Raw genomic sequence first — 23,529 nt, 5'->3', positions numbered from 1 at the left:
TCCCTCCACACTGCCAGAAAGAGTGGATGAAGAATTCAATAAAGTCACAGCAAAATTATTTTTAGTATAGCAACAACTACTGGGCATTTTGGAACAGAAAACCACAGTACCAGATGAATTACAGGACTCAAAATTTGCATCATACTGCTTCCTTAAAGTAAAACTGAATCTAATACATCACAGAAATAGTATGCACTGGCAGTGTCCTGAAGATTCAGGGGCCAGATCACCAAGTATTCATATAGACCCCATTTCCTTCATCCTTCAGCATACAGCTGCACAGAGGACAAAAGTCAGTTTCCCAGTCAGTCCTTTATCGCTAAAAGCCAAGCAAGCTTCTAAGACTCTAACTGCAGTAGCAGTAAGTAGCCTCACTCATAGCTTGGATTTAGCACTGTTAACCCTGACAAATTGTGTCTAGATAGTCACGCTGCAGGTTGGTAGCCCAAGCACTAGTCCAGTCTTATGCTTACTGACGTTGGAAGAAAATTTCAAATAATTGCTTTAGCCTCTGTACAGTACAGCTCAGCCATGTCTTCAGCAAGACCTCAGAAGTATCTTGTGTAAATTGTGTAAATTTTCCAAGCTGCTTTCTTCACTGCTTCCCTGGAAGAGATCCACACCAGGATGGTGCATGACACTTTATATTATTAATGTGTAAGAAGACTAAGCACACATGGCCGATGCTGGGTATTAAAGTACAAACAATCTGATGCTAATTATCCATCAACACTAAAACAAGGAGATGACACCTGGCCACAATTATCCCAGAGCACTAAAGGGCACAGATAAGGACAGTTTGGATAATCCCAATACAATGTGATGTGTGATGCTGCCACAAAAATCCACAGCACTGTTGCACCCACATTGTTAGCATATATTACTATGTCATGATTTTTACCACATTCTAAGAGTAAAAACTAGTGAAAATTATTTTCAGAGCTATGATAATTATACTCTGAACTTCCCCATCCATTTTACTCATTTCTTCTTCATTTTATTTAAGCTTGTCATCAAATGAAGTGAAATTTAATGAAAGAGCTTACATCCACTGGAATTCTATCTAGCAATATATTTATTATGGTATGACAGCAAATTATAACAAAAAAGTGAAAGGAGCCACAAGAAGACAGCAAGGACTGAAGAATCTGAAGAACTGTAAATTTTGAAGGATACCCTGATTCAGTTTTATCAAGTGTCAGAAAGAAGTATGAAATTGAATTCAGTTCACACTTAATTCACCATTAGATTAGATCAAAGACAGTCTGCCATCCTAAATGATAAAAGGATTTGCTGGCTAGTAGCAAAACTTCAAAAAAATGTTTTCATGCATTGTTTGGTATTTCATTTCATTACTTGCTTCTGAGGACTATGACATGAAGCAGAAAAATTCTTAAACACTCACTGTAATTATAATTTATTTTTCCTCCATCTGACTGCATTTTTAATTATTCCTCTTGTGAATTAAGCACATGCAGCATCAACACAATAAATATCAGGTGCAGAGAGAATAATCAAATATAGTAAGTGAGGAGCAGGGGTCTACTTTAGCAAAAACCTCCAGAATATCAGCTTTTAGGTGAGCTATGCAAATTTGGTGATTTGTAATCAAGATTTTCACACTTGTCTTACAAGGAGTTTTTAAATTCCTTAAAAATTTAAGTAAAGCCACGGTAAAGAATACACAGTAAACAACTGGAAAGAATTTCAGTTAAGACTTTCTTGCTCTAATGTTATTTAGAGAGACTAACACATCTAAAGCATAACCTTGTCCATCAGGCTGCTTATAATTTAGGTTACAATCATTTGGCAGACGATCAGAAGACTTTGTTGTCTTGAAGTGGCTTCTAAGTAAGATTTTTCATCCCACCAGCACTCTATAAAACAGAACATAAAATCTCTAGAAGTTAGCTGTAAGCCTCATGGAAAAACAACAGTGTTTTTTACCTATTCTTCACACCCAAGTAAAACTAAATTTGACCTTTCTCACTTGTCTAAATTGTACACAGAACCTTAAAAAAGCTCTACTCAGAAACTCTAAAGAAGAAACTGTAAAGTAGAAACTTCACTCAAAAACATGGAAAAGAGATATAAATAGAAAATGAAGCATTTTTTTAAAGCATGACTAAGATTCATGGACTTAGGAGAAAAGAAAGGTGAGAAAATCAGCTAAAAGTTTTGAAAACCTAAAAAATCCATTTCTCAAAACAGAAATCCATTTTGTTTATAAAGTAATGTATTTTCTGAAAGTGCCTGCATTTCCATGCTTATTCTTAGAACTGAAGGTCAGAAGAGAAACCAGCAATTTTTAAAATATTTTCTAAATGCTTTAAAGCCTTTGTAGTCATAATGCATGGTAATGCTATTACCATGAATATATACTACACATGTGAAAGTCAAATATTTCCAATATAACTGTTCTATTCCTGTATTCAATTCACTTATTTGAAAATAAAACCAATGCTCAAATCCATTAAAATTAATCCAAGGCTCACTTTCACAATTATCCAATCACAGAACATACTTACAAACTGTGACGGTTGGTATTATACAAATACACAAGGTCTCTGAAGATTTCAAATCACATTTAAATAAAATCTCCAAAATATAACTGCAAGGAAGGTCCAACTAGTTTAGTTAGGGTTTTGTGGGCCATGACGAATATTAAAATCAAAGCAGAAAATAATTGGTTATCACTAACTTGCAAGCCAGTAATAAAGCACCAGAAATGTATGTATTAATTTTGTAAGTACACCAGGGTCCTTTGCCTCCAAATATTATATATGCTATTATAAGATACATCTTATAAATTGCCTATAGCAAAATGACAGACAAGATTAGATGACAGAAAGCTTCTTGGTTGTATTTGGAAGATATCGGATGACATGTTTAAAGATGCATTAAGTCAGGCAATGCATCAAACTATATTTTCAGACAAAATAAATTTCAAATTATTTTCATCCTACTGTGACACCATAACTGATGATGAAATACTAAGAGATAAATGGAAAATTTAAAAAGAAACTACACAGCTCAGTGCCTACTGTTTACTATTTAATTGTTTTGAGGAATCTTAATACATTGCACGCATAGTAATTCAAGATGGAAAAGACATAAAATTACTACTGTGCAATTCAAGTATCTTTATCAGGATCTAATATCTTAGATGCACTCTCTTTCTACCCTCACCTTGGGCAACATAAAATAGCAGTTGCCATGTGACAAGAAAGAGATAAGCAAGCTGTAACATCTCCACACATACAAACTGGGGGCACTGTCACAGCTCATCTCCTTCAGAGAGATGAGACTGCACTATTCTATTTTAACATATCCATTCCTAAACATGCCCTCTCATCTTCTTCATTTGCCTAAATGCAAACTAAACATTCAATGAACACTAAATATTGCCCATCGCTCAACTTCATAACTTAAGACTGCTTTATAGTTCTTTTATTTTCAATCATCTAAACCATATAAATTAAATTTTAAGGAGGAAAACATTTATACTTCATCCATATTAATTTTGTCCCTGACTGCATGTGGAAAGACAGTCAGAAAAGATTAAGATTAATAAGCACTGAGAAACTGAAGTCAAATAGGAACAGAAAAGCTTAATACACACTTTTTATCAATTCTAAATTAGAAAATATCCACTCAAATGAGGCAGACTAGCAGTGGCACAGCTAATAAAGAATTTGTATCAACACAGATGAGGAGCTGACCAGTGGAGAAAAAAGAGTACAGCCATGAGGAAAATAGAACCTTCACAGAAATGTTTAGTACAGATATACATGCTTTTTTTTTTTTTTTTTTTACTGGAAGCACAGAGTACATTTACTGACTTAACCATGTTCAAATCACAATAAATTCCATAAATAAAAACAGATTTTTTTTTTTTTTTCCAAGCCACAGCACTCCTGGCCCAGCATCTGGGTACATTTCCCAAAATGCACTGGACAACTGAAAGCCATGTGAAATGCACATTTGAAACAACTCTCAAATGAAAAATGTTTTTGGAGAAAAGACACTTTGTGAAACGTGAAAGACAGTGAACAGCACTGAACGCCACAATAAATCTATGAATGATTCATTCAAACCAAAAACACCCAAGAGAATATGTATATAATCCAGACAAGCCTTCTTTGATGTCCAAGACTGAGAAAACCACACAGAATTCCAAGGTCAGTTTCTGCCCTGGCAATGCCCATGGCTACTAAAAAATCCTTTCCCTCTCTCTCCTTCAATAAGGGCAACCAAAAACCTGTTTGAATTGGGTGTCCTAAGAGGACATTGAAGGAATGACAAGTTACTGCTACTAATGATACACAGTCCACATGCAATTACTAAACAGCAAACAATGGCTGAAACAATCTATATTTCTTAAAGGACAGAATGCAAGTCTCCAGGGGGAGACATGAAGAACGCCATGAGTGCCTGTTATAAATTCAGTTATCCAGTAAATAATGATCAGGGGACTCAGTAAATCAGGGCTGCAGAGCAGCAGAAGTTTCAGCCAAGTAATTTCCACTTCTGTAGAACTGTTTGCAGGTTATCAGCTTTCACTAAAATATATGATTCAAGTCTTGATAGGATGCACATATCTTAAAAAAACATGAAAGTAGTTGTATCTACACTGAGGCACCTGACAACCTAAACCAGTTGCCTGGACTTTGGAATAAATTTGTTTCATCTCTTTCATTTTAACTCCAGATTCCTGGTCCCTGTAACTCCAGACCTGAATTTCTGTCACTCCAAAAAAAGGTCATGAACTGACTCTTTGTTGCAAATCAAACAGCCATCCTTTCTTTACCTTTCCAGCTGGCTTTGGGTCTGAAAATTTTATGACATTGCACAAAATCACTGGACTTATCTGCAATTTTGAATGGGGCAAAGTGGAAGGTGACAGAAGAACAAAATGTGGAATCCAGCTGACAAAAGGGAGATGGAGGTCTACCCTGACACAGCAATTCACTTAGGAACAGTTCTTTAGTGCAAACTTGAAAAGGTTGCTAACAATTTAGTTGCAAAATCCATCTTTCCATATACTCATACAAAGCAGATCTGCACAATGTTGCCAAGGCAACACAATAGAAACTGAAGTCTCGGGACCACGTCATGCTGCTTGGAGATCACATTAATAAACTCTTTGATTGTCTCAGAAGTAGTCCACTGAAATATATTCATCTGAGTACACTTATTCATGATTCATATTTTTTACACTCAAGTCAATGACACATTTGTATCAGTCCTCATAAAAGCTCTGTATAACCATTATTAAACCACTACATATAATTACTTAATAGCAGTATGTCCTAATGAAAATATTACCAACATAGCATTTGCATGTTTTAGAGGTAACAGACACAAAGACAAAGAATAATTTTAAAAGGAATAGAGTACATTATTAATTATATTACAGAACTTGTAGAATTCCTACCAGAAAATTTTATCACACGGTCTCACAATATTCAATACAATGTGCACATAATCTTCTTTGTCAGCAGCCATAATGTATCAAGCACCATTTGATTTTTGTCCTAATGCCTACTGCAGACACCTACTCCTTACTGGATATGGCAGCCTATTTCCATGAAAACATAAAACGTACACAATCGTACATAATTTTGCCTGCTAGTGAGCTGATACTCAGGAAATAGTAGATAACTCCAATTTGAACCTACTACACTTACACACTCTGTAACTTTCATTGCCATAGTACTCAACTGAAGTTCTATGGAAACATGTCTCTTGACTGAGATTTTATGTAAGTCATATTTTATCACTGAATTTTCAGCTTCAGTTCTTTTTCATCTGAATTTTCCTATACATCCTCAAAGGCAGTCTCAAACCATTTTTATTTAAAAACGTCAAGAGAAAAAAAAAACCTCTTTATATCCTATACTTATTATGAAGAAATGGAAATCTACCATACCATTTTCTCAAAATGTCAAAAGTGATATGGCAGAGTTTCATTTTTTAGCTAACATGAAAACAGCTGAAGATGTTTAACACAAACTTTAAGAGTCTTCTGCTTCCACAGCTCAACCTCCTGGCTGTTTCTTTTTTTTTTTTTCTTTCTAGAACTCAAAGCTAGCTCTAAAATCAAGGTAAGCCAAACTCACATTTGTCTGTTGAGACCCCTCCCTCAGAATGATGGCAGTCACACAGCAGATACAACCCAAACCCTGTTTAGGCAACTTCAAATAAATTTGGAAAGGATCCTTGTAATTTAACTACCTGCAATGCTAAAACAGAGCAAGTAAACAACATAACTATACAGAGAGAGAAAACAAGGTCCAAAATATGCATTCCAGCTCCCAGTCAGAAAAAAATATCACAAAATATATGTAAATAAGACCAGAAAAATTATCTCTCTGAAAAAAAAAATTTTTTTTGACACTGAATTTAAGGCTTACAGGCTATCTTGGGGCAGGATACTCTTCTTTCTCCATATAATGTCTGCAAGACTGGAATAACTGTACTTACTTCACAGGGGTGTCAAAAGTATTAATTGCTTGTGTTTGCACAACAACTTTGAAGATGAAAATTGCTATTGAAGTGCTAAGTGTCAATTTGTATAAATAAGCAAAAAACACCTGCACCAAGCCAAACAAAACTCTCCTCTCTCCAGGTACAGCTGAGCATAGATCAGAGGATCAGAAAAAAACATTAATCCATCCATTGCCATATCTCCAAAGAAAACAGCCAAGTTCTTCCCAGTCCTTACTGCCTGAAATCCTCCTTGCCACTCATTGATCCTGTGACTTGTATTTCACGGTTTGTAAGATGTGCTTACTATACCTGTAACACAAACATTAACATTTAAAATTAGTGTTACTGAAGAAGATGTACTGACACAAATCAGTTTTAAGCAATCAGCTTTTCCAGGTGTAGCTGCTTTAAAGTCCCTTAACGAAAGCTTTCTTCTGTTTCAAAGTATTGTTACAGTTCACAGTGATTTTAACTACACACCATAAATCTTTCAAGAACAAATTAAAGAAATCCAAGTTCCTTTGTCCATACTAATTTATTTCAAGTTATAAATATGGTAAAGAGGCCAAGAGCTTTGAAGACATCTTACTAAACCTGAAGTACAAAGTGGTTAACACTCCTATAACACTTTTGTCAGCCCTTTGTTTCCCCCATACTCATTTCCATCTTCAAATGATGACTCAGTCACTTCTCATCTCTACAAAACTCATCTTTTCCTTACCTTTCTCAGTCATTAACAAAGGAATAGAAATTACCCCATTATGTAAAAAAGATTATTTACTCAGATACTTCTCCTCCTCCATCTTCTGCTTTAGTCTCAGCTCAAAGAGCCAACATAACTGCCTAAGATCTACAGTTTTTGGGCAAAATTAAGATGTCCAAATTTCTCAGAGTTTTGCAATGCTCTTGTTTTGGAAGAATGCAGATAAATATCAGCTTTGGGAATAAGTACCAATTTGTCAGACTAGCAAAGGTCAAAAGCATTTTCATGTGCAGAAGTAAGTCAGAAACTTTCAATCTGAAGTGTAAAAAACCAGCAATTTATAATTTCAGCTGCAATTAAATGGCAAAAAAAGATACTTCCTTTATTAAAAAATACATTTTAAAAACTTACTAGTTCTACATAATACAGCTAATAGTCTCAACTTCCTCCTGACAGAAGTGATTTGGGTTTTTTATTGTTTTTTTTAACATGCCACTTTTTTTATTTTGGAGATAGTTCAGCAAATTATTATTGCTGAATCTGTGGGTCCTTATGCTGTTATCAATCACTAACCTTGCATATTTCTAATAAATTAAACAGCCAGTTATCTATTCTGTAAAATATTTCACGTTCAGTACATACACCTTTAACCCCATGTACTGAAATCCAATACTGTTTGGTTGAAATGGCTTTTCCAGCACAGAAATCCACTTTCAACATTTTGACATGTGACAGATAAGGATGAATGTGATAGAACTGCTTGTTTTTTCGCAATTAATGGCATCTATTTTGTATTCTGCTAAAGCAGAGGTGAGTGAAGAGAAGAAGGGAAGACTGCTTTCACCTGTGGCAATGGCTGCTGTGCTCCAGGACACAGGACTCCTGGCAGATGACAAGGTAACCATGAGCCCCCAATGCCCTTATGGCCAGGAGAGCCAGTGGCACCCTGGGGTACATAAGGAAAAATGTGACCAGAAGGTTGAGCAAGGTGATCTTCTCCCTCTGCTCAGCCCTAGTGAGGCCATGTCTGTAGTCTTAATTCTCCACAGTTCAAGAAATCAAGGAAAGAGTACAAGTAGCAAGTCCTGCCAGGAAACCTGCTCCAGCATTGGCTCCTCTCTCCATGGATCTACAGGTCCCTGCCAGGAGCCTGATCCAGCATGGGCCTCCCACAGGGTCAAAACTTCCTCTCAGGCATCCACTTGCTATGGCGTGGGTCTCCTTCATGGGATGCAGGTGGATCCCTGCCTCCTGTGGACCTCCGTGGCTTGCAGGGGGCAGCTACTTCACCATGGGCTGCACCATGGGCTGCAGAGGAATCTCAACTCCAGCATCTGGAGCACCTCCTGCCCCTCCTTCTCCACTGACCTTGGTGTCTGCAGAGTTGTTTCTCTCACATGTTCTCACACCGCTCTTCTCTGGCTGCAATTACAGCTATGCAATAACTTTTTTTTTCCTCATTTTTGAATATGTTATCACACATTACCACATTACCACCGTTTCTAATTGGCCAAGGCATGACTAGCAGCACATCCATCTTTGGAGCATGAAGGAAGCTTTTGGCAGCTTCTCACAGAAGGCAACCCTGTAGGCCTTCTTGGGATGCATCCAGTCTTTACACACATTGAAGAAATGTTAGCTAGACTTCTCAGTGATGCCCACTTACAGAAAAAGAGGCAACAGGCACAAACTAAAACTAGGATATTCCATCTGAGCCCCAAAAATATGTATTTAGTGTGAGGGCAGTCAAACAATAGCACAGGCTGGCCAGAGTGGCCAGAGAATCCCTAGCCATGGAGATATTCAAAACTGGACAGGATCCTGGGCAACACTCTCTCTGACACTGCTTGAGAAGGGGGACCGAATTAAATGAGCTCAGGAGGTCCTCATTAACCTAATAACTCTGTGACTTTTACTTCCTTATTCCTTAAAGTTCAGTTCCTTGATAGGAACTGAATTAGTACATTTTTTCCTTCAGACTGAAGGCCTTGCTTTCATTCAATACCTCACATTTCCATACAAATCACTTGGGTCTTCACTCTAATCAAATTATTAAATGCTCTCAATGTATTTGAACACAATGAAAACAATGTATTTGAAATGGCCTTAGTTCATTAAGTCACAGTATAATTTAATTTAAGAGCACACCCTGAATATACAAATCAAGAAACAGACTGTAGTCTGAGCTGAGTCTTGGTCGTCTTTGAAAAATGTCTAAAACACAGTCCTACCTCTATACAGTGTGTATTATATCCATATGCTTAAAATCTCTCATTGATATTTACATACGTGAGATAAATCTGAAAGCACATTGTAACACGAAACTGTTGCACTAAACATATGCAAAAGCTATGGCAATTTTATATGCAATATATATCTTTATATCTGCATAAACACGTAAAACCACATGCAAAATTACACATAGTAACATTGATTATTGACAGTTCAGCTATTTATCAAATGTATTATCTCTTTTAGCCCTTTTCAGTTAATTTCACTTAATTTTTTAGCCCTTTTCAGTTAATTTCTCATTCTGTATCATTCAAGCCTGCCTACAGACATTAGGATCATAGTGAACTGAATGAAACAGAGGTATTTTGCCTTGTATTAATCAGCTAATCAGCAGATTAATCTGAGTTTAATTTAAATTAATTAAACACAGGTTAAATAAAAAATGAAACTACTATCTTCCAGAACTTTTTCAGTATTTATCCAAGATTGTGTTTTGGGTTTTTTAATAAAAACAATGCATTTTAAGCTCCCTCAACTGACTTAACTGCATAATATATAGATGAAATAACAGTTTCTCACTTTCTCTTTAATGTTCTATAGCTTCTATTTGATCTATCATGGGAGAAACTCAGAAGGTTTTTCTTTATAGAGAAAGAGACCACATATCTTAAATCAATGATCCACAGAAAACACAAGAGGTATAGATAAAGAGAAAGTGAAAGGGGTAAACTTTTGTAATACATTTTCACTGTTTAATCAGCAATGTGTGTAGGAAGCAAAATCCAAACAATCTTCTAATAGTGAAATCTAAAGATCTGTGAATCCACAGTTATAAGGAGATACATCTGATCAAGACTTAATCCAGGATTCAACTAGGATTTTTGCAAAGTTACCCACAGATTAGTACTCTGCTTCTTTCATTGCAGTGAAACAAATGGGAAACACTCTAAAATAATCACTAGAAGTTGGATGACAACCATACAGAACAGTATTAAAGACCAAGAAGTGTACTCTATGCAGCAGATTATCTGTTTTTAATTCTACAAATTACAAATGCAAAAAAACTTAGGTTTAAGCCTTAAATAGCAAACATTTTGTCACACAGGCAAACAACATAGAACACACCTGGAAAAATACTGATACAAACTTCTTTTTTTAAACATGTGTATCAGCAAATACCTTCTTTTTTTATATAGCTTTACAAATGTCATGTTTTTCTAAAAATACTCTGAAGTCACTTTTTAGACCACTTCCAAAAAAACATTCCTCCTGCTTGATTTTTTTTTTACATTTATTTACAAGTTCATGGCAAGAAAAAAACTATTTTACCTTCAGACTCAGGAAACAAGTCTGTAAATACTCTCCTCACTGTATTTTACAAAGGGCATTTTAAACCACTCACCAGTTTGCCACCAGTGGTCCAAGACAGGTACCTTGAAGACTCTTTTTGACCATTCTAGTGTGTTCACATCACAGTGCTCACCAGCTACAAACATCATCCTGAACCTTTAAATAAAAATAAAGTCTGTATCTTGATCTGGATATGGAAAGGAAAACAAGATAATGAATGCAAAACATGTCTCTGGCCACTGTCACAGATCAAGGGAAAAGACAAAGGAGGATTTTTACTTTTTGTTTTCTCTTTCCTACTAAGTAACAACTTGAATATTTGCAGCATTAATTTAAGCTACTCAATACTTCATTATGTAAAATAAACTTTATTTGCTGAATGCAAAGACCTTGGGAGACCAGAGGCAAGCAACTGTCAGTTGAAGTAAAAAATAATTAAATGTTCTGTACACAGAAACTAGGTAGATATCTTTGTTAGCATTGCAATACAATCTCCCACAGCCAGATGTGTGTCATTGACATTTTATTTCACTTTAAGTCTCTCCTCAGCACATTTTGAATGAAAACAACTGCTGAACACAAAACTTCACTCTTGTCCCTCAGCAGTGGACACAAACTGCATTGATGTTGTAAAACCAGTAGATTTGTAGCCACAAAAAGAGAGAATTCTTAGATCTAGTCAGTATGACACAAATATCACTTCAGAGGGATATAATTTAGAAAGACTACAAGTTTCATCTTTCCATGAAAATAAAATTCAGGAAGCAAATTAGACAAACACCAAGAACATATAAGACTTAGGGAAAAGTTAAGATATCTTGTTATCCCGAGTCAAAAGCAAAATTCCTTTCTTTTGAATTGCCAGCTTTAGTAATCAGATTTAATAATCTGCAGGCTTAAGATCAATTTTATGTTATAAGAAGAAGAAAAATTAGTTCTTTGGCAAACTTAAAGCACAAAACCATCAACAAGTATCAGAAAAAAGTGCCATAAGTCTAAGCATAAGAACCATGGAATTATTTCCTCCTCTCAAACAGTATAGCAAAACAAGGGATGGCAATGGCTATGAAATGTCCCACTGAACAATTTTTTTAAAAGCCCACTGCACCTGTTACTGCAATCATCTATCCCTGCAATGCAGTTAATTGAGAAGAAAGGTCCTAAAGCCTCCCTGTTAAATAAATGTCCTCAGCAACCTACATTCCTAACATGAAATTCAGCACAATCAAGCTTTTAGACCCTATACAGGAGTTCAGCAGAATATCACCTGACATACAGGGGACAGATCAATGTTCCTAATGATCCTGAAGCAATAAATATTGTTCAACACAGCATACATTTTGGTGTCACTCCAAGCACAGAAGAAACCACATCTTCAAGCTATTTACCAAAGCTTATAAGTTCATATGGGTAATAATCTGAGCTTCACTTTTCCAAATCAAAAGATTTTGGGATAATGTTCTTATTTTTAAATTCTGGAATGCACACACCAGTTTGTTGGGGGCGGGGGGGTAGTCTGGCAAAGAGAAACTCTATCTGCATGATATTATATAAGCATTTTTTTTTTCCTAAAAATACACCAATGAAGATTGATTTGTACTTCTAAACATTAACTGGAAATAAAGAATTCTTAATAATTTTTAATGCACATGGAGACCACGTACGTATGTGTATATATAAATATATATTTACACACACATAATATTGATATTTTTTAATTACTTATTTAAAGATGCAAAATTTTAAAAAATGTTTTCACATCTTCTGATTTTTCTCCATTGACGTGTTTGCGTGTTTGTTCATTTCCTTCCCTGAAGAGATTTTACCTTGAATATGAGAATCCAAGCATTGGATGTTTTAGGGACAGAGTCACAGAGAAAGACACAGAACACAACTGCAGCTCAGCTCCACAAAGGCTCAGCACAATTCAGGACTCCACCAGGAAGGGCCATGTTTGATCAACAGCAGCACAGAACAGAGAGAAGCAGGCAGAACTGCATTACATACTTCAATTGTAATTGGTTGTGGGTCTTAATTACATATCCTCTTAGCAGCATTTGTAAAATGTCAATTCTATGATTTCCTTCTAACAGTTTTGAATTTGTTACTTTAATTTCACATCCTCTTGTTCCTGCATTATGAGACAGATAATGGAAGTTTCTTATCTACTTGAATACTTTATAATGAATAATGAATACTTTACATATCAGATGAACAACCTAGAATCTCTAAATACTCTTGATGTAAAACTGCAGAACATTCTCAACTGACCAAAAGTCAAGCAAGCAAAGTAGACTATGGGACACAAATGACAAATTACTTGAACATCAATCTAAACTGCTGAGTTGTTGCCCCATTTCATGCAAAACCATGACTTGTCAATTGTTTGGAAATTAGAACAATTTCACAACAATTATGTCAATTATAAGATGAAGTGTGATTCCAAATATGGGAAGAGTTAACAGCTTGGTATTATGGAGCTACCTTCTGAAGAGGAGAATGGATTCAAAGAGCCGAACAGAATATGATTAGGTAGATGAAGCTCATGAGATCTTGGATGTTACTTGTTCTTCCAATATGACAGGCAGCAATGGTCAGCAGCACTGGATGTTTTCAAAAGCTATGTCTTTAGATCTCTATAAATATGTGGTTAAACAGAGCTCTTGACCTACAGTACTAAAAACTAAACATCGGTTTTACCATTAAGCATGAGCTGTGTTTAAGACAAAGGGGGCATTTTGTGTCAAAAGCAAAGAAATTTCAAGAATTGTCTCCAATAGACACAAGAATTTTAAAGCATTCACAACAGACCTTTGGAAAATTCATATATATAATTTTGTGCAGAGGCCAGTGATGCCACAAACATCCCACCACCTCCTTTTTTCATCAGTAACTGTCTTTTTTAACATTATTTTTTTTAGTGACATTAACTTCTACCATTTATTTAACAGAACTTTTCAGAAATAAAATGTACCATGGTGGAAACCTCTTTCAGGATTGCATTCCTGGATGCAGTCTCTAAAGTAAGAATCTGTTTTAATGCATTAAGCAGAAAGGCATTTCAAAGATTCTTCACCACATATCAAAGAAGAAAGCATAATTGATCAACTAAATGAACTAAGACTGCTTTCAAACTGAATCAGACAGAAATCACTCAACCTTTAATAAAAAAGTCTATCCAAGTAACACCCAAACCCAAGTATTTCCCTAGAATGGAAATTTTAATCACTTGATAGATTTTCTTAACAACTGTACCTACTAGATATTAAATGCTGCATTAGAGGGTTTAGTAAAGAGGCATCACATCCCAGTAAACTACATGGTCCAAAGCTGAGTGAATAAAGCTGCAGACAAGTGGAGAAGCTCATTTGATATGACTGAATAGGAATGATGAAATACCTCTTTATACGTCTGGCAGCAGATATTGCAATGAGACTCTTATCTAGAATTCTTATCTGGCCAGAGAATGTGACAACTTACAAGCCAGGTAAGCAGATTTCCCATTGAATGAATACTCTAAAGACAAAGTAATTGCCTAAGAAATGCCAAGGAACAGCAGTTAAATTTTCTAGAATCTGAGTCACTTTCTTGTCAATAAAGGGTTGATGATAGCAGTCAAAACAGATGGAAAAAAGTAATTCATTACAAGATAAGATTGTAATGAATACCTCATGAAAAAATCCAGCTTAATAATAAACTTTCCTGAGCAATTAAGAATGTGGAGGTCTAAAGAAGCTCCCCTTCTCTTTGAACAAGAGTGGTAATAGATGTTCTTGTGACTGAATACTGCCTATACAGTCTGACACAATCCCTGTTTGATGCTGAGCAAATCATTCAACTTCAAGATTAGATGGGATCCAAACCCATGTATTTTTAAGTTTTAGAATGTTTACCATAAGATTCAGAAACTTGATCTGTAGAAGTATTGAACAATCGCAGACCCAAGTTACTATGAGAAGCATTTCATAAATATAATGCTAATATCGCATTTTAACCATATAATACTTCAATCTTTGACACAGTGGTATTTCAGTGTCTCAGACTAGATATTCCAAACTAACAGAAGACTTTGACCTTAATCTCTCTTTGACTCAGCTTACCATCTGCAAAATACAGATAATACCACTCTCTCACCTCACAGGGGATTTATGAGCATGAACTCAGCTAAGACTTTGAAGCATGCTGATAGTATAGTGATAAGCACCTTAAAAGCAATACATTTCAGGAAATAGTTCTGTGGACACATAACCAGAAACAATAATGAAGTTGGGGAAGAGCTACCAAAACATTGACTAGCTTCTGATTAAACAAACACTAAAGATTCTGTGCCCTTAACAATATGAGAGGTCATGTGGAAAAAGCAGTATGGGATGACATAATCCAAGACTGTATTGCAGAGTATAAGCACAGGGGAGTAAAGTAAAAGATGTGAGAGGAATCCTAACTCAGTAAAAGCTCTTAACATTAGAGTCAGACTTTTTAACAGCCTTTATTTCCTCAAAACTGTCAGTAGAAATTTGCAAGCAGATATGTGTACACCTATATTTTCAAGAATAGATTAAAATGGCACTCTACAGAGGTGGGCAAAATATACTCTGTTACTCTTAGTTCATGCAGCCTCCTTCTGGAAAAAACTGCTTCCAGTATATCCTTACTTCACCTTTTCAGCAAGTACTGCTTTCCCAAGGCTGCCTCAGGGTCCTGCTGACGGATTGCTCTAATTGCAGTTGGTGAAGTAAAGAAGGCAGCTACTTCATGCTCTGCTAGCACACGGAAATAGGCACCAGCATCTGGCGTTCCCACAGGCTTCCCCTATGGAGAGAATAATTTAAAATGTCACAGGATAAAAATACCTCATAATTCCTTGACAGTTCAAGCCTTGAGCACGTAACAGTAGTGGTAGCACAGCAACAGAAGTAATTTCAAGTAAGACTTCAAAGGAGGCTTTGTTAATAATACCATGAATGTGTTCACTTGTAGAAATAAATTCACGAGCTTTAGGAACCATGCCTTACATGAACATAGCACATACTAGTTACTACTTAGAAAATTAGGACAAACGGACATGCAAATCAAAAGATAGACACAAAGATATGCTATTGCACTGGCAGCAGAGAGAGTCATGTCTTTATCTACCCTGAGATGCAATCAGAGAACACCCACACTCCCTCTTGAACAAGGAGTCTCCGGACACAGTGGCACTGCAGCTATACTCCCATGCACAGACAGCTTTTTCTTACCTAAAATTTATTCTCAAATCTGGAAAGATTCCCACTTACCTGCTTACAACTGACTTTTTGGAACCTTCATGCTACCCCACATGAAGCCTGGAGAGATCCTGAAGGGCCCCTATTCTGTTTTAGTGTGCTACCAGACTGTGGTCTGGTTTGGGGTAGGGTTTTTCTTGAGCTAAGGGACATAGTCAAATTGTAAACAGAAGTAATAATTTATGACAAATTGTTCAACAGTAAGTAATCCTAACAAAAAATAATCAAGAATGCTTTTTATGGTGTCGAAAATATGATCAGCAGTCAGCACAGAATCATATAGTCATAATCTTACTGTAAGTGTAATTACCACATTGCATGAACGGCTCCATACATATTCTGAAATTAGAAGGTGATGTTAATGTAGAATGAGTTTTAACACAGGTATCACCATAACGTTTTCACTAGAAAGGCCGCACTTAGAAGATTAACTTTGACAGAGCACGCAAATTGAGAGATACACACTTTTCCTACTGCATCCAGCTGGGCCTGAACACTGGCAAGAGCATTGGTGAACCATTAATCAGATTCAAAGAACACAGGACAGCCAAGGCTGGATATGTACCAGTGGTTTTGCAGCTTTATGGTGAGATACTGGTCCTGGTGAGAGGCGTTCTCAAAAAGAGGAGTACTACAAAAGATTTTAAAAATAAGACAAAATGGAATGCACAATTTAAAAGCCATTTTTTTTAAAGCATTAAGCAGGCAGTAAGAAACAAATGGAGAGAAAATAAATTTCCAGCCCAAGTAGAAGAGCAGTATAATCAACACCAAAAGCCCTCTTTCTGCAATTAGCCTATCCTTAATTACCAAAAAGAAATGCAAAATGATGCTTGTTAAAAAGTGAGTCCTTTTTCCTGTCAGATAACACACAGTACGCAAAGAAAAATCTTTTACTAGATGGTCTTGAAACACCACTCTAGCAGACTGCTTCATCACAACTTTCATGTGTTCATCAGTATTTGTTCATGAACATGTTTGTTCAAGTTGACACTCTCTCCCTGTAATATTCACTATACCTGCAGGTCTGTAGACACCTGGTTAAAAGTTCAAGCCCTCATCACTAGTGCTAAAACAAATAGCCTCTGACTCTGGAAAACTCCAAATTGCCACAAGCTTCTCATTAAGTAAATATGTACTTGAACTAGCATCAATCATCTTGGACACCAAAACACCTAGCTGTAGAGCAAGCTGAACTTGGTTAGTCTGCAGTAATAAAGTAGGCTGTTACTTTTAACCAAATGTAAATATCCAGAGCCCATAAAAGGGCTATGTGGTCCTGAGCACACCCACTCCCTCCCAGATCCTGCTTCACACCAGATCTCTCCCTGAGCTAAGTCACAGGCATGCCTGTGCCTCAAACTTCCAGCAAGCTTGAACCTGACAGTATCTTCTACACCAACTGTTAAACCTTCAGGAGTGCTTGGATAAACTTGCAGGACTCTGACAGGTGGATATTTATATCACAGGTAAGTTAAAGCAGTTTAGGTTTGGAGTTACCAGTCTCAGATATAGGAGAAAACAAAATAAAACACAAAGAGTAGAAAGAAAATTCACCTGACAGTTGATAGGAAATATAACCCAGAGAATAAGATATTCATTTAGGAAAAAAAAAAAAAAACAAATCTGGCACAGGTATAAAATATTCTTACAGATTCTGCAGAAAAACTTCCCAAGTTTCTTGGAAGCTGTTCAGAGTTCAACAAAGGATAAACAAAAATGGACATAATCTGTGAGACTGAAATGGTTAATGGCTCATTTTTAAGATCGTTGCCCACTGTAGCAAAGTGTGCAAAGAAGCTCATCTGCAACCCAAGTCCATCTCTTCAAATATGTCTCCTGACAGGAATTTGTTAAGCTACCTGACAGGGAACTTGAGATAAGATAAAGGTGGCACTGCTGTCCAACTACCTCAGGTCTAAGGAGAAGTAAACAGGGCTGGGAAAGAAGAATGCGTCCAAGAGAGAGAAGGTGAGCTTTTGGGAGTGTGATGGCAAAACCTCTGGTCCACATAAGTGTCACTGTCAAGGCAGGACAGGAATGAAGAGACTGACCAGAAGGCTGCTGGGAGTAAAACTCCGGTTTATTCAAAATACACTGCTCTTTTATACAGAGATTCGTGAGGAACAACTCTATTGGTTCTGAAGTGAAAACAACCCACCACATTGGTGCAAAGTGCTTGATGCACAGTGATAGAACTTAACTGTAAACAATGTGAATAACAAGAGATATAGAGAATTATTTACATTCTTTTCCAACTCTTTCCCAGGCTTCTGCCTGGCTAGAAACTCCTGTTTCTCTCTTTGACTGAATCCTAGACCCACACGTAAGACCAAGAGAGTGAACATCCACACCATGAGACAACCACATGAGAGGCGACTCGCATGTCTAAGAAGGGGTCATGAACCATCAAAGATCCCCAAAGGTCCCCAAACTCATTCCTCAGGCTTTATACCAGAGGACTGCAAGTGATTCAAAGTTTTTCAATAGATTCAGACTCTGCTGCATAAGACAGTGTAGAACTCCCTCATAAGGGGAGGTGCTTGGGCATTCCCATGTACACTTGAATGTATATTAATACCCATTGAATTCTATGTTTCATGGGACACCCACCAGAGAGAAAAACAGAAGAAGAGGATGAACAGTACACCCTGGATCAACAGGGGTGGTGACTTACTTTCCCCTAATCTGTCTCCCTTTCTTTCCCCCCTCCTCTTTTTTTATATTTCTTTCTACCTCACATTTACTGATAAATAAAATCCATACTATTGACTTTGGCATATGGTCTTGTTTGCACCTTAATTAATCTCCCTTATAATCAGATTGTAACACATATCTGAGACAGTGCAAATTCATTTCAGAGCCCAAAACCTACAAATAAGATCTACAGAAAGAATAGTCATTTATTATACAAAAATTTTAAGAAGTACTACCATATTCCATGAAGGCTTATTACCGCATGCAATTTTTATTTTTAAAAGTTAGCAATACAAACAGTAAACCACAGGGTAATTGAATTCAGAATATGTTGACAAACTGCTGAGTCAATTGGGAACTGAACAAATTAGATACTTCCACTGGGTTTCTGCAGTGATCAAGTTTGAGACCTGTTGCTATTCAGTATTCACATCATGAAAATGAATGAAATTGATTTTTAAAAGTTACTGGCAATAATATCTTTGGTTGACAGGAAATGAGAGCACAGTAAATGGGAGCAGGGCAGTAGGAAAGAGAGTGATCTGTCTCACCTAATTTAAAAGAGGAAAGTAAGAACAGACATTTCTTGTATGAGCTAGGAAGATTCCCACAGAAAATACCTACCAAGAGACTCTGAGACAGACAGACAGGAACATCTTTCTTGAAGCACTTAGATTTAGCATGCAATTTATGAGATGTCAAACAGCTAAGCAGACATGCTGAGGCAAAATGTGCTGATGATTTATGATTTCACACATGATTATCAAAAAAGTTTCACATACACCAAGAATTACCAAGGGGATAGGAAAGTTCTTGTATGGATAAAGTGAGAAGCCACAAGCATAGATTACTAGAGGGAAGAGACACAGAAGAAGAGCTATAATAAAATATCCAACAATGCTGGAGTAAGAGTGCATCAATTCCCTCTCTAGATCCCTAACAACAGCGTGTTGTTTAATTATCACTAAATCCAAAATTATGAGGAAATTCTCTCTGTATAGAAAATTTAGTGCATGCCACTAAAACCTGCTGATGCCAAAGCACACACAAAATCCTGACATATCAGGATCCAAAAGAATATGCTCACAGAGGCATTCAGCCTTCTGATAGTGACCCTGCTGCCAAAGCTCCACTGAAGACTTGAGGCAACATGTGCTACTAAATTTGCTCCACAATCAGTATGGGTGATGGCAGAGTGATCCTTGCCAGACTTCAGAGACAGTGTTTGCTTTGTAGGCTGATGATACTGGCTTACAAAAAAACAGCAAGAAAAGCTGGATATCTCCAAGAACTGTGCCAAAGAAGAGTAATTTCAAACCTGTTGCTCTTACATATGCTGCAAATCTGCTGCAACTACAGAACTCCAGAGAGCCTTGTGAGAGACTCCAGGCACACAAAGATGCTACAGCTCTGTGTAGGATAGTAGGTCATTCTCTGACCTAGACCACTCAAATGAAGTCTTTAATGGCTGGTGCTTGACAAGTGTGGGTATCCTCTTGCTTACCCTAGTCCCAAACACTGTAACTACAATGCTGCTTTTTCACAGGACCACAAATAGCAACTAGACTTTCTCTTAATACTGCCCTGTTGCTTGAAACCCTATTAGCGAGAGCAACCTAGAGTGGGCTGTGAGATTTCAAATAGCTTATTTGTTGTTGTTTTGGAGAAAAAACAAAGCAGGACAGATTATTTAAACCAAACAAACCAAAACAAAAAATACACTTGCTTTTGTATTCAAAATAATTCACCATCATTTTTTCATTCTGAAAATGGTGTAACAGCAAGTGAAAACTAAAAGCATAATTTCTATAGTAATTTTTAAAATGACAAGGTGTCACCTACGTAATTTAAAAATAAATAAAATACTTGAAGTAGTGAGGGTATGAAATCAGCACAGTTTACATTCAACAGTGGTGGGCCACAAGCAAAAGGAATGTGATGTTCTTTCCCTGTGACTAAACAGTGATATTCCATAACCCAAAATATGTAATTAGGCAACCATTTAAGAGACTTGACTAAAAATTTCTGAATATTTACTATTAATACAGCCTTCTAAGCAGAGGAAAAATTATGCACTATTCTCTTTGTAAATATTACTTGTATTCCTGTGTGTTCAGACACATTCCTTTTCTGCCCATTATAAACCCTCAAAAAGATGACGCTTATGTCATGAACACTGTCTGAAGCCTTGATTAGTGGCATCTTGGAGAAGAAAAATGGGAAAAGTACTATTTCTGTTTAATAACGATCGCACCAAGTGCAAAAAATCACAAAGCAGATATGTAGGTCAGCCTGATACTAACTCTAATTTTTCTTATGTTCACTGTTAAAAAAGTAGAATTTTTACTCCTTTTTTTCTACAACAGTTTAAACTCAGAGGTACCTTTACAATTATAATAATTACGTTGATCCCCATGCATTCACATAGAGATAAAACTTCACTGTAAGATGACTATGCAACAGAAAATACTGAAGAACTCCTTACTCCACTTCCTTCTTGGCTTACTCTACACCTACTAGAATGAATATGTCTTCATTGCAGTGATTATCTTCTGAAAATTCATGCAATAATTTTAATGCAGCCTAGCACATCAGTGTTCAAAAGCAGTCACGATAAAACTATTGAAATATTTTTATTGTCTATGAGCATTTGCCAATTTTTCTACACTGGTTTCCTCTTCTCAACTATTGTGGTAGTACTGAGTTAATCCCCTTAGAATGAAGAATCTAATTAAAATCTATTAGGCACTTAAATATTAATTAGACCACAGTAATTTAGTACTCAAGCTAATACAATATTTGAGTCTGCAAATGTGTATGTCTGCTACTGGGTGAAGTTTTTTGCTCTTTCTTATTCAGAAAAATCAGCAATAAAGTCTGTAAAAGTAACAATTAAGGCAGTACGATTACTTTTTTGAGCAGCAAAATAAGGATGCCATAGGCCACTCCAACTGAACTAGTCTCCTCTCCACCCCACTAGGTTTCATCCCCTGAAGGGAAGGACTAAGCCCCAGATGTCATCGGTGCCTTGAGTTCAGTTTCCTTGAGTGGTAGAGAGGAAAGAAGAGACAACACTCATTAGAAGTTCTGGTTCCAAGCATACAACTTCCAATTGCATCCAACTAAGATCCGGTATTTTTCATCACAAAACATGCAAAACACAACTGTCGTGGAAGGGTGGAGAAATCTGGGATGTCTCCGTTCCCCCCCAGAGTCTCCCTCTCTCAAGAGAGAGAGAGAAAGAGATAGCAGCAGCAGTTTTTATCAGCGGTTCACCGCGGGTAAGAAGAGCGAGGGGGGGGCCACAAGGTGCTCAGCTGCCTGTGGGATCCGCTGGAGTCTGGGCATCGAGCTATCCTGGGAGTTCGGATTTTTAACCCTTCCTTGAGAAATGAAAGCTTTGTGAAATTTTTTCCCTCTTCGGTTTGAAAGAGAGGAAGAGGGACAGCTTGGACCCTGGGATGTTAGAAGGAGAAATTCTAGATGGGGGTGGGGGGTGAAGGAGTGGCTTTTTGGCTGGACTTTCTCCTTGGTAGCCACACATGGAATTAATCTTCTCCTCCAAGAGAGACTGTATTTTAGGAGGATGCCAGTGAGCCAAGAGACCTGCTTCAGCTGGGAAAAGACAGAAGTGGAGCGAACAGAAAAAAGTTAGGGGGTTTGTGGTGGTGCCCCCTGTCCTCAAAAGAAGGAGAAGAGAAGAAGATCTCTGTTCTTGGACCCCCAGCCCCAGGGGAAAATGGGGGGGACTGTGGTCCCAAAAAATTAAAAACTGAACTGTTGTTTTTCTCCCCTCTTGGCAGGCATCCTTGAAAGGAAAAATCCTAAAAGCAGTCTGTCCATCCATGCATTGGTGGTGAGAGCACTGTGCATGGAAAGGAGAAGGGTCACCATGGCAAACTTCTCCGGGCGGTGCCATGTGTGACATGGAAGCACAGGATGTGGAGCTGTGTTTCTTGGGGGGTCTGTGGCACAGGAGAGACTCCTGTCTCCCTCAAAGGGCTGAGAATCGATTGTCTGGAGGGTGGAAACCTGATTGGGGTCCAGATTGTGTCTCACTGTGGTTTGTTGGAGTTGGGTGGTGGGGGGAGGAATGCTTTGCAAGGTTTTCATTTTGATCTTTGTGTGGTTTTTTTCCTTTCTTTTTTTCTTTTATAGTAGTAGCTTAATAAAGTTTTTTTTCCTGTTATTAAGCTTGGGCCTGCTTTGCTCTGTTCTCAATTGCATTTCACAGCATTCATTTGAGAGATTGCATTTTCATGGAGGCACTGGCATTGTGCCAGTGTCAAACCATGACAACAACTCTCCTGATTCCAAAATAAAAGTAGTCTAATCAATAACCCAGGTACACTCCACCATTATCCATTTCTAGTTCTGCTCTTTCAGGGTTCCTTATGCCACTAACCATCACTCTTCACACAAATATAGACAAACTTGAAGGACTGTGAAGTAAATTTTCCTTAAAAATTACTCTAATAGATTGGAGAGTATAAATACACACACAATTTAAATATCTGTGGCATGAAGAATAGACAGGCATAAACAAGATCATCTGGACCATCAGCTGGAGGAGATGCTGCCATTTCTAAGGAGGGTTTTTTAGACTGAATCATACCTCATACAGAACTGTAGTATTACCATGAAGGAGAGGTCCATAGCAAATGTAGGAATGACCAACAACCCAGCCTAAATCAGAAGCTGCCCACCATACCTAAAATGAAATATAACCAAAATTATAGTTAGGAGTATTAAGAGGTATTAAAAAATGTTTACATGACATTTAAATAG

At 37.1% G+C, this 23,529-nt stretch overlaps 1 protein-coding gene across 2 annotated transcripts in view; it reads right to left on the bottom strand.

The window, feature by feature from the left end:
* Window positions 1-23,529, bottom strand: part of ACSS3 (acyl-CoA synthetase short chain family member 3) — a 67,206-nt gene that overhangs the window by 23,920 nt on the left and 19,757 nt on the right. For both annotated transcript variants that reach the window (XM_077783546.1, XM_021528055.2), the window contains exons 7-9: window positions 23,357-23,452; window positions 15,438-15,589; window positions 10,830-10,933 (exon numbers count right to left, since the gene is read on the bottom strand). In XM_077783546.1, the coding sequence (XP_077639672.1) occupies window positions 10,830-10,933; window positions 15,438-15,589; window positions 23,357-23,452 (352 nt within the window). The remainder of the gene's footprint in view (window positions 1-10,829; window positions 10,934-15,437; window positions 15,590-23,356; window positions 23,453-23,529) is intronic.

Source organism: Lonchura striata, chromosome 5 (assembly GCF_046129695.1).
Source record: "Lonchura striata isolate bLonStr1 chromosome 5, bLonStr1.mat, whole genome shotgun sequence".
NCBI lineage: Eukaryota > Metazoa > Chordata > Aves > Passeriformes > Estrildidae > Lonchura > Lonchura striata.
Note: the sequence above shows the minus strand (reverse complement) of the source record. Positions and strands in the feature narration are given on the sequence as shown.